The following is a 12,500-nucleotide window of genomic DNA, read 5'->3' as shown; positions in this document are numbered from 1 at the left end:
CTGGGATTCTGGATGAGTGAGATTGGAGTGTTTTGTTATTGTCGGAGTTTCTGAAGCTCGTGTAAAGACTCCGCCCTCTTCTGAACGGAGGCGGAGCTAAAGCTCATTTGCATTTAAAGGGACACACACAAAAACTGTGAGTTTTTGCTCACACACAAAAAGGTTCAAATTTGACAAGCTGTAATAAATGATCTGGGGGGAATTTAAGCTGAAATTTCAGAAACACATTCAGATTTATATTACATCTTGTGAAAAGAGGCATAATATGTCACCTTTAAGTCGGCCAGCGCTTGTATCTGATCCGCGATGTTCTCCAGTCTGTTGCAGGCCAGCTGCAGGAACACCAGGCTCTTCATGGCGTAAACGCATCCGGGGATGTGACTGATGAGGTTGTGGCTCAGGTTGAGCTTCTTGAGTCCGTCGAGGGATGACAGTGTTGACGGGAGTCCGGTGAGAAGATTATTAGCCAGACTTAAAACTTCCAGTTTAGTGCAGCATCCCAGTTCCTCGGGAACATCGCTTAACCGATTCCGATATGCGAAAAGCACCTTTAGGTTTCGGAGACGCCCGATCTCGGGTGGTAAACTGGTCAGCTGGTTCCCCCACAGATTTAACACCACCAGGTTTTCCAGCGATCCGAGAGACGAGGGAATGGAGCGTAGCGAGTTGAGTGACAGGTTGAGCTTCTGTAGATCCGTCAGATCCCACAGATCCTCCGGAGGATCCCGAATCCCACGGCGAGCCAGGCTGAGAACGTTGTAGCCGAAGTGTGTGGTCATGTGTTTGCGAATGCGTTCGGCGCTGGGAAGGTTTTCCTCGGGAGTCTTTCTTGCCGATTGAGTCGTGTCGTTGTCGTCGTCTGCCGAGAACTTGGATTTCTTTCCCCCCATTTCTGCTCGTCTTCTCCTCGTCTGCCGGAGATCTCCTTCACGTCACAAACACAGTCCGGAGACACAGTGTGGACTGGAAACATATCTTGGCAACTCCTACTGAGTTTCACGACCCTCTGGTCCAGTTGCTGCTGTCACTTGCAGCGAGGGTTGGTGATAACTACCCTTGATTGTGGGCAGAAAGACGAGGACAGACATTTCTGGGGTGAAATATGATGGTGTTGAACTCTCATGCCTCCCGTGACCCCGAATACAGTCCAGCATGAAATGGACAACTGTTAATGATAAAGTTAGAATCCTTTCAGGGTTAACTAACACTAACACTAAAGCTCTCTCTCTCTCTCTCTCTCTCTCTCTCTCTCTCTCTCTCTCTCTCTCACACACACACACACACACACACACTCTCTCTCTCTCTCTCACACACACATACAAAGCTTCAGGGTTAACTAAAACTAAAATACTTAAACATCACTTAAACTTTACATGCACGCTTTCAGACGCTTTTATCCAAAGCAACTTGCAAGCGAGGAACAATATAAGAACCGACAAGAAACACATAAATCATGAAAGTCTCCAATAATCTTTTTATTTACAACTTGGAATATGTGTTTACGGTGTAGTATATCTACCATACTAAAATAACCCCGCCTGCGTCACTATCACATCTTTATCAGCACAAACGGAGGTGCTTTGACATAAACCACTGAGATATTAATAGATCAAATCCCCCGACAGCTTGAACACACACTTCTGTCCTGAGATCAGTTCACGCATGTAAACAAACACTCAACGCTCTGGTCAGAACCAGTGAAGCGTCCAGGCATGTTATTTAAAGCTAGAGTTCAGCTGAAGCCTGCAACTTTCCTCATCTTTCCTCAGCATATTAAATAGCCACAGATGTGGATTAACTGGTTATAAATGGTGTCGTGGTTCAATATTAAGTGGGACATCTGTCTGACTCGGAGGATCTTGGCTTTGTTTCTTGGCTTCTCTGCCAAATAATCGGAAATCGGCAGCGTTCCACCCTGAATAGAAATCACAGAGAGGGAAATCATGCATCTCATTCAGTGGCTAAAGTGTGTTTATTTCAGGCGGAAATCTCTCAAGAACTCGTATCGTCCGGATGATCCGTCATTAACGGCATCAAACATGAGTTTAGTTCGTGTGTGCATTTCACCACCGGCTCAGACTGGGTTTCATAACGTCATTCTCAAGGTGTTAAAGCCATTTAGCCAACGATAGAATGACATTAGAGAATTAAAGCATATTGAGTTTGATGATTTAAGATCAATTACAGCCGTACAGTGATAGACAGATGTACGGAAGCTCGTTTCTGCCACTGAATAAAACAAATCTATAATAATTGCGACTTTATTTATACTCTATATACTCTATATCTCAGAAATGTGAGAAAAAAGTCATAATTGCGACATATAAAGTCATAGTTGCGTGATATAGTCATAATTGTGAGGTATAAAGTCATAATTGTGAGATATAGTCATAATTTCAAGTTATAAAGTAATAAAAGAATAATAAGTTAGTAGTTAGTAAAATTTGTAATAAAAAAAAGAATTGCGAGAATATAAGTCAGAATTGCGAGAAAAAAAGTCTGAATTGCGAGAATTGTGAGTTTATATCTTGCAATTTGCGACTTTATTTTTCCGAATTGCGACTTTATTTCTCAGAATTGTAAGGGAAAAAGTCATAATTGCAAGATATAAAGCCATAATTGCGACATATAAAGTCATAATTGCGTTATATAAAGTCATTTAAAGTAATAATTGAGAAAAAAGTCATAATATAAAGTCATAATTGCGCAATATAAAGTCATAATTTTAAGTTATAAAGTAACAATTGCGAGAATAAAAGTCAGAATTGCGAGAAAAAAAGTCAGAATTCCCAGATATAGTCAGAATTGCGACATATAAAGATATAATTGCTTGATATAAAGTCATAATTTCAAGTTATAAAGTAATAATTGAGGAAAAAAAGTCATAACTGCGATATATAAAGTCATAATTTCAAGTTATAAAGTAATAATAGAGTAAAATAATATGAATAAAAGTCATAATTGCGACTTTATTTCTCAGAATTGTGAGAAAAAGTCATAATTGTAAGATATAAATTCATAATTGCGACATAAAGTCATAATTGCGAGATATAAAGTAATAATTTCAAGTTATAAAGTAATAATTGAGAAAAAAGTCATAATTGCGAGAATAAAAGTCATAATTGTGAGAACTTTCGAGAATTGCGAGTTTATATCTTGCAATTGCGACTTTATTTCTCAAAATTGTGAGTCAGAATTGCGAAATAAAAAGTCGCATTTATTATTATTTTATTATTATTCAGTGGCAGAAACAAGCTTCCATAGACCAGCTGATATTACCAATGCTAAAAAACATGTAATTATGACATGGTAATTATGAAAATGTTATTTCTGAATGTTCAAAACTTCCTCATAAATGTGTGTCTGGAAACATCAGGGTTTACAAACAGCCGATTGATTTGGATTTACTCAAGCAACTGAGGAAAGGCCCTTACTGAGCATACATGCACAAACACGTACGCAAATATACTGATGAATCTGAAGAACACACTGAGAGTTTGTGCCCTAATTAAAGCAAACACATGTACCTGTCAGCTAAACATAGATTTGACGTTTGACTCTTGAAAGTCTTAAAGGACATGACGAAAATCACGTCTCATTTGTGACCCTTTGACCTTCAGCCTGAAGTCCAGCGGACATATAAATAAACTCTGAATATCTAACCTTCTGATTCTTTCACTTCACTCACAGACACAGTTATTGTGAAGTATGATTACAAGCAGAGCCCATCATGTTGTGTGTACAGACACATTTATCTCTGAGAGTTTACATTTAATATCTAAATGAACTGAGAAAAGCTCTTCACAACCCATTTTACTCTCATAATGTTCTTTCTGTGTGAAAACGGGATATTCGATTAGAAATTAGGTGATTTAAAAAAGTAATTTCCTCCTTCTTCAGTGACTCTTTAACCAGAAATGTAACTGAATACAGTTTAATATGGTTACTAACTGAGAACGAGCCTTTGAGATTTGAGCATCTTGTGAAAGTCTTGTCTGCTTCATGCGGCTCTTATAGTGTGATCTGTACGCGCTGGTGGGCAAGCGTTGCGTAAGGCATGCAAGTGTTCACCAGAGACAGTTTAATATCGCAGCTGTAATTTCTTCATCGAGTTCTCCAGCAGCAGCGAGAGAGAGAGTGGAAGTGTGCAAGAGTAAAGGGAGATAAAATGGGAGATGAAGTGGCTGAGGATGATGAATCGATGGGGAGGAAACTTACTATTACACTCTATAAAGAAGCCATTAGTAATGAGTGTGGAATGAGAGCGCGACAGAAGAACAACTAATGCAGTTACACACTAGCCTAGAAATCTAGACGCACCCTAGCGGCAGCAAAAATTATTTTGCAGCCAGGGTAGTCTAGCAACTCTCCGTTGACTTTCGTGCTGGAAAACCTAAATTGGGTCAGGCCAATCACGTCGTGTATAGAGTAGGCGGGGCGGGATTAACATAATGACGACAGAGTTGCAACGGTTCCCTGCTACTTGAAAACAAAGAATGACGTCTGCTGCTGGAGAACAGTCTTTCGAATCGGCTTTGGCCGCGACTCTGGAGGACTTGGAGTTAAGCTTTTCTTTAAGAAAAGAGCAAAGAACGGCACTTAAGTCATTCTTAAAAAAGGAAGATGTGTTCGTAGTTTTGCCGGCCAGATTCAAAAGCTGAATCTATTAACTAACGTTAGCTCCGCTGTTGGGAAAACGCTCTGGTTGGTTGAAGCGCTGCCCTATTGCGTGGAGAGGGAATTTGAAAGACAGCCGTTTATCCCGCCCCTCGGATTGAGCCGTGTCTATGGAGAGTTGCCAGACCTAACATCTTGATGTAGGTCTGGCTTGCCAGGCTAGTTACACACGCTAACCAGAGCATACGCCAACCAGAGCGGACGCACGTTAACCAGAGCACACGCTAACCAGAGCACACGCACGCTAACCAGAGCATACGCTAACCAGAGCACACGCTAACCAGAGCACACACACGCTAACCAGAGCACACGCACGCTAACCAGAGCATACGCTAACCAGAGCACACACACGCTAACCAGAGTACACGCTACCCAGAGCACACGCTAACCAGAGCATACGCTAACCAGAGCACACACACGCTAACCAGAGCACACGCTAACCAGAGCACACGCTAACCAGAGCACACGCTAACCAGAGCACACACACGCTAACCAGAGCACACGCTAACCAGAGCACACGCTAACCAGAGCATACGCTAACCAGAGCACACGCTAACCAGAGCACACGCTAACCAGAGCATACGCTAACCAGAGCACACGCTAACCAGAGCACACGCACGCTAACCAGTAGGGGTGTAAATCGGACAGTTCATCACGATACGATACAATATCAATTCTCTCAGCCAGCGATACGATATTTGTGGTTTTGATATTATGTGCCAAGTGTACACAACCAGTTACGTTTATTAACTCACACTAATACATGCAAAAATATATAACATGAAAGTTTAATTAAACTCTTTGAAAATTGCACACCCTCTCCCAATTGGGACATTTACAAGTTGTTTGTAACAAGTTTAAAAAAAAACATGATGTATGAAAATGAACAAGAACGGAGTTATCTATAACAGAAGAGTTCATTTGCAAAAACAGATAACTCTGTTCTTGTTCATTTTCATATATCATGTTTATTTTATATTGTGCATTTGAATATCAATCAAACTGCAGCTGGGTTGTTTTGATTTTAAGTAATAATAACAAAAAAAATACAGGTAATTTATCAAATTAAAGTTCATTGAAAGTATTTTTTATATTTTGGGTGGGGGGGGGGGGCAAAAGTAGATAACTCCACATTTCATGTTTCAGAGTTTAACAAAGCCAAGTAATTGCTATGATACATAATAAAACACTTGGTTAATCTTTGTAACGTTAATCTTATTGTTTGTTGTTGTGATTAACATACACGCAATACAGTGAGCTTTTCCCTCACCACTAACGTGCTGTTTTAGCAAGATTCCATGAAAAAGTTTCAGCTTTTGTTTTCCTTTTACGCCCCGAAGAAGATATCACGGGTTCATCAAGTTCGCTGAAATCCATCCTCGATCACTTTTAGTCAGCTTTGACGAAACTCCTCTCAGCTAGCGCGTCTTTTCAAAGTGACAAGCAAGCAGCTTTGTCACCTGACCTGAATACTGGGCACTGACTCGCTAAAAGACTTTTCGGGGCTTGTCGTTCTCTTACGAGAGGTCTCTCGTACTTGCGTAAGAATATCTTACGCTAGGGGAAAACCTCTTTTCCTCGAGATATTGAAGCCAAAAATTATCCTTAATTTTGTAATAATGTAAAACACATTGCAGCAGCATGCAGACATGGGCGAGACAGCTCGCGCGCCCATTGGCTGCTCTGCGGCAACTGCACCAGCCTATCGATGGAGGCTCCTCATGACGTCATAACCAATGAGGGCGCTTCGCGCCCAATACGTCATGTCCCGCCGAAATCGGGTGGGGCCAGGGCTATAAATACGGCCCAGAGAGGCTGGTTTGGTCAGTTTTTCATCTCTTCAGCGAGTTCACACATCGCTGGATCCTGAGAGGAAGCCGCGCCGTCTGACTACAAGCACCCAGCGGGATTATTCTGCATCTGAAGCTGCCGGTCAACAACTCGCCGCCTTCAGTCGCATTTTTTCGCCGCCGCCGGGCATTTTTTCGTGAAGCTGCGCCCGCGCCTTCACCCGCCGAGCTGCCGCGCCGTAAAAAGCGCCGCGCTCAACGGGTCCCTGAACCTCCTCCATCCCGCGAAAGCTCGCCGGTGCGCCCGCTAGCTTCGCCGCCTGCTTCACCTCAGTCTCTCACCGCCGGTCAGCGGCCGCCGTCTGCCGCCGCTTCCGCCATGGGGGACTATGAAGAAGCTGTGCGATTGGAGGACGACAGTTGCTCTCTCCTTTCGGGCAGTGAGGATTGGTCGAGCTCCGCGGACCTCGCACCACCCTCTCACCGCTCCTCGGGGAAAAGAGCCAGCATCGAGGCGGAGCTTATGCGTCTGCTCGAGCAGGCCGTCGAGAGCCTCGGCCTTGAGTGGTCGACGCCCCAGCAGCCTGCACTTAACCGCCTGGACGGCTGTTTTCTTCAAAGGGACCGCGCTTCTCAGCCTTCAAGACCAGCCCCTTTCCTTCCTGAGCTTCACGAAGAGGTAGCTAAGTCTTGGAGCGCTCCCTTTTCAGCCAGAGTGCGTGCTCCCGTGTCCGCAGCATTCTCCGTAGTCGACGGTGCTAAGGACAAAGGATACCACTCTCTCCCTCCCGTCGAGGAAGCGGTAGCCGCCCATCTTTGCCCGCCCTCTGCTGGACGGCGTGCTAAGACGGCGCTGCCATCAAAAGCCTGCCGCGCCACCTCGTCACTGCACGGTCGCGCTTATACCGCCGCCGGGCAGGCTGTCTCGGCGCTTCATTCTATGGCCATACTCCAGATCTTCCAGGCCAACCTTCTCCGCAAAATGGACGAGGAAGGACCGGAAGCTGTGAACCTTACGGATTTAAGGAGCGCGACGGATCTCGCCCTTCGCGCCACAAAGTCCGCCGCGCAGGCCATGGGGCGGAATATGGCTTCTCTCACCGTGGCTGAGAGACACTTATGGCTTACGCTCTCGGAGATGCCGGACTCGGAGCGCTCCGCGTTTCTCGACGCCCCCGTCTCCCCCGCTGGCCTCTTCGGATCCTCTGTCAAAGACTTCGCAGACAGATTCGCCGAAGTTCAAAAGACATCGCAGGCCATGAAACATTTCCTGCCCAAGCGCTCGAGCTCCGCAGCAGGTCGCTCAAAACAGCCGTCTGCTCGCAGCTCCCAGCCGCAACCCTCAGCTGCCGCCGCCCCACAGCGCCGACAGACCAGGGATCAGAGACCGCGCTCTCGCTCCGCCGGCCGCCGCCCCCCGCCGCGTGGGCCACGGCCGAAGGTTGAGTTAAAGCCCGAGGCCTCTAAGTCTTCCTAGCCAGTTTACGGAAGCGACGGTGTTCAAGTCCCGCTGCGGCCGGATTTACACCAAAGATTTTCGCTCGTTCAGTTCCAATAATTGCGACTGTTCCAGCTTATTCAGCAGTAAACAAGTCGGCAGTACAGCCCGCTTGCCTGCACACAAACGCCGTTTTTACGGCGACCCAGATAAATCCCAAAAAGAGTGTATTTTCTGGTATTCCGGCCACGGCCGATGGTGTTATGAGTGTAGTAAAAATGCCCACTGCCCAGTGCCCATTCCTACACACAGACACGGCCCGCCACACACGGCCCGCACAAATAAAATCGACTTATGTCGGTTGTGCACCAAATGTAGTAATTGTGCCCACGTCCCAGTGCCCGCAAACACTACACGCTACATGTCTCACGGTTTCTGTAAAAACGAAACCAACGCACATACAGTCTGCACAAACAGACGGTGTTCTCAGCGTTATGCATGGGCCCGTTGTCCCGCGCCCGCATTCGCTCACAGACATATTAAACCCCACGGGGCTCACCACGCTCGCTCTCTCTCAGCACACAGCTGCAGGAGAACTGAGCGCGGGCAGGCTGCCCGCTGTGATCAGCGCGCCCCGAGTCTCGCACGCTGCAAACGCTGCGCTCATGTTACAGCACACTGTTGCTCTCCGCGCGCCACTTGGCCGCGATCAGAGCCCAGATATCATTCAACCCCTAGCCACTCACGCGAAAGCGTGGGCAGAGCTCCCCGGGGTATCGAAGTGGGTGCTGAGCATTATAGAAAGAGGCTATTCGCTACAGTTTGGTCGACGCCCGCAACGCAAAGCGGCGCGAATCGAAACTACGGTGAAAAAGGAAGTAGCACACCTACTTCGAGCCGAAATAGCGAAGTTACTGAGAAAAGGGGCTATAGAACCCTTATCACAAACTCAGAGCGAAGGGGGCATGTACAGCAGATATTTTCTGGTACCCAAGAAAGACGGGGGTCTCAGACCCATTCTAGATCTAAGACGACTAAACAAAGCACTTCTGAAACGACGGTTCAGAATGCTCACGACCAGGAAAATCCTCTCGCAAATTTGCCAAGGGGACTGGTTCATGTCGATAGATCTGAAAGACGCCTATTTTCAAATACAAATAGCGTCACGTCACAGGCGATTTTTGAGATTCGCCTTCGAGGGCCAGGCATATCAGTACACAGTCCTTCCATTTGGCCTTTCCCTAGCACCTCGCGTATTCACGATGTGCATGGATGCAGCGCTCGCACCCCTCAGGCTCCGAGGCATACGAGTGCTGAATTATTTGGACAATTGGCTGGTTCTAGCTCGATCACAGTCGGAGCTCATAGAACACAGGACCATATTACTCGATCACCTCGAGAATCTAGGTCTCACAGTCAATTGGGCGAAGAGTTCGCTGTCTCCCAGTCAGAAAAGATCTTTTCTGGGCACAGATCTGGACTCGCTGTCTATGACAGCACAGCTGTCGCCGCAGCGCAGACTAAGCATTCAGCGCATGACAGAGATTTTTCGCCACGGCGCTTTGGTCCCGTTCAAAAAATTTCAAAGGATGCTGGGTCTCATGGCTTCAGCATCCTCAGTGCTTCAGCTGGGTCTGCTTCGCATGCGCCCGCTGCAGTACTGGCTGAAAGCGCGCGCGCCGCGCAGAGCTTGGACCTCCGGTCTCGCGCGCATCAAGGTCGATCAGAAATGCGTCGCAGCTCTGAAACCTTGGACAGTGACCGACTGGTACCGGTCAGGTGTAAGCCTGGGGACTTCCTCGAGTGTGAAGGTGGTGTCCACGGACGCCTCAACCTCGGGATGGGGAGCGCTGCTCGAGGGCAGACCGTTATTCGGCCAGTGGTCAGAACGGGAAAAGCTTCTGCATATAAACTGCCTGGAAATGATGGCAGTCGACAACGCGCTGAGGCGTTTTTGTCCCCATATAAAAAGACACCACGTCTTAGTCCGTTCGGACAACATGTCAGTGGTGGCTTATATAAATCACCAAGGAGGTATCAGATCCAGAATCCTTCACAGGCTGACGGATCGCCTCCTGGTCTGGGCTCAGCACAATCTGCGCTCGCTCAGGGCAGCGCATGTGCCCGGCCATCTGAATGTGGGACCAGACAGACTGTCCAGAAACAATCTGCCGACAGGGGAATGGTCTTTACATCCACAGACAGTCAAAATGCTATGGAGGACATTTGGCAGAGCGGAAATAGACCTATTTGCGTCTCAAGAGAACGCTCATTGTCAGGAATTCTTCTCCAAGAGCAGGGATGCGCTGGCTCACGTCTGGCCCCGCTGCCCGCTCTATGCGTTTCCCCCTGTCACGCTCCTACCCCAGGTGTTAGAGCGAATCAGGGAGAGCGGATGCCCAGTGCTACTCGTCGCCCCTTTTTGGACAAACCAAGTCTGGTTTTCAGTCCTGATGCAGCTGACGAGTACCGCCCCGTGGCCGATACCGGTGAGGAGGGATCTCCTCTCGCAGGCGAACGGCTCGATCTGGCATCCTCGCCCGGAGCTTTGGTCCCTACATGTGTGGGCCATCAACGGGTACCCGTTAACCTCCCAGCGGGAGTGTTAAACACGATCACGCAGGCTAGAGCTCCATCTACAAGGCGGCTCTATTCCTCAAAATGGTCTGTGTTCACTAGCTGGTGTACAGCGAGTGGCACTTCACCCTCACGCTGTGGGGTGCCGGAGGTTCTCTCCTTTTTACAAGAGCTTCTGGATAAGGGCAGAACCCCATCCACGCTCAAAGTTTATGTGGCGGCCATAGCAGCGTTCGCTGAACCACCGCTTGGCCAGTCATTAGGAAGGAACGATCTGGTCATTCGCTTCCTTAGAGGAGCTAAGAGGCTGAACCCTCCCAGACCACCCTCAGTTCCCGTTTGGGACCTTTCCACGGTTCTGGAAGCCATGAAAGGTGCCCCATTCGAGCCAATACAGTCAATAGATCTGAAACTCTTGTCTTTCAAAACAGTGTTTCTTCTGGCTCTCGCTTCAGTGAAGCGCATAGGGGATTTGCAAGCGCTCTCAGTAAGCGCGACGTGTATGGAGTTTGGGCCGAATGACTCGAGAGTCATACTCAAACCAAAGCACGGATATGTTCCTAAATCCCTCAACACACCGTTTAGGGCACAGGTTATCTCACTGTCGGCCCTGCCGGTATCCGAAGAGGAAGGGGACGCAGGCTTCCTTTGCCCGGTCAGGGCGTTAAGAGCCTATGTGTCTCGCTCATCTGTTTTCAGACAGACGGAGCAGCTCTTTGTTTTGTTCAGCGGACGTTCTAAGGGACTAGCTGCGTCAAAACAGAGTCTATCCAGATGGATAGTTGATGCTATAGCGTTAGCTTACACATCCAAGGGCCTGCAATGCCCGATAGGTGTCAAAGCGCACTCCACAAGAGGCATGGCCTCGTCGTGGGCTTGGTCCAGTGGGATTGCCTTGCAAGATATCTGTATGGCGGCAGGCTGGGCCTCCCCGTCTACATTTATAAGGTTTTATAACCTCGAGGTTCCCGCTTTGCAAGCTAGGTTGCTCTCGGTTTAATTTTTCAGTATTGCCCGCCCGATGCTATCGGCTCGGGATGCTGAAACTGCTAGAGCGGCGATCACTGATCGCCTATATACTTCTGTGGGCAATACGTTAGTCCCCCATATTTACCAGTCCAGGCTGAGTTCGCCCTGGCTGTGTGGAACACTTGATATAATATGCTCTTATCAGAGCTCAATATTACAGGAATGATGCTATCCTAGCCCCTCTTCCCGGATTCTCTGTGAGTCCCTTGTGATTAAGCACTGTATGAGCCCCGGGCACCTGCCCTTGGGACGTTAGTGTTATGTCTCAAGCACGCACAGCGTTTTACATTGTGTTCCCCTAGCGTAAGATATTCTTACGCAAGTACGAGAGACCTCTCGTAAGAGAACGTACTCGGTTACTAACGTAACCTCGGTTCTCTCTAGAAGAGGGAACGAGTACTTGCGTATCTTGCCGTGCATGCGTCATGTTCTGATTCGCTTCTGCGATGAAAAAACTGACCAAACCAGCCTCTCTGGGCCGTATTTATAGCCCTGGCCCCACCCGATTTCGGCGGGACATGACGTATTGGGCGCGAAGCGCCCTCATTGGTTATGACGTCATGAGGAGCCTCCATCGATAGGCTGGTGCAGTTGCCGCAGAGCAGCCAATGGGCGCGCGAGCTGTCTCGCCCATGTCTGCATGCTGCTGCAATGCGTTTTACATTATTACAAAATTAAGGATAATTTTTGGCTTCAATATCTCGAGGAAAAGAGGTTTTCCCCTAGCGTAAGATATTCTTACGCAAGTACTCGTTCCCTCTTCTAGAGAGAACCGAGGTTACGTTAGTAACCGAGTACGTTTCTGCTGTAAAACATGAACTCGCGATGCCTTGACAGTGGAAAATACCGGCTTTTGTGACAAAGGGTTCAGTCAATCTTGTCAGGCGTCTATTTCAGCGGAGAAAAGTTATGTGAGGATGTGGAGTGTGTCAAAATAAAGGTACCATATCGATATTTTATGTGTGGTATCGATGCATCGTATCGTTAGA

At 47.6% G+C, this 12,500-nt stretch overlaps 1 protein-coding gene across 1 annotated transcript in view; it reads right to left on the bottom strand.

Annotated features, from left to right (window-relative positions):
* Positions 1 to 1,259, bottom strand: part of lrrc30a (leucine rich repeat containing 30a) — a 2,227-nt gene extending 968 nt beyond the window's left edge. The window contains exon 1 of the mRNA XM_082184787.1: positions 273 to 1,259. Coding sequence (XP_082040913.1) covers positions 273 to 890 — 618 coding nt within the window. The 5' untranslated portion in view covers positions 891 to 1,259. The remainder of the gene's footprint in view (positions 1 to 272) is intronic.
* Between the last annotated feature and the right edge of the window lie 11,241 nt (positions 1,260 to 12,500).

The sequence above is a fragment of the Leuciscus leuciscus genome, assembly GCF_965113295.1.
Source record: "Leuciscus leuciscus genome assembly, chromosome: 11".
Classification (NCBI taxonomy): Eukaryota; Metazoa; Chordata; class Actinopteri; order Cypriniformes; family Leuciscidae; genus Leuciscus; species Leuciscus leuciscus.
This window is presented reverse-complemented; position numbering and strand designations above follow the sequence as displayed.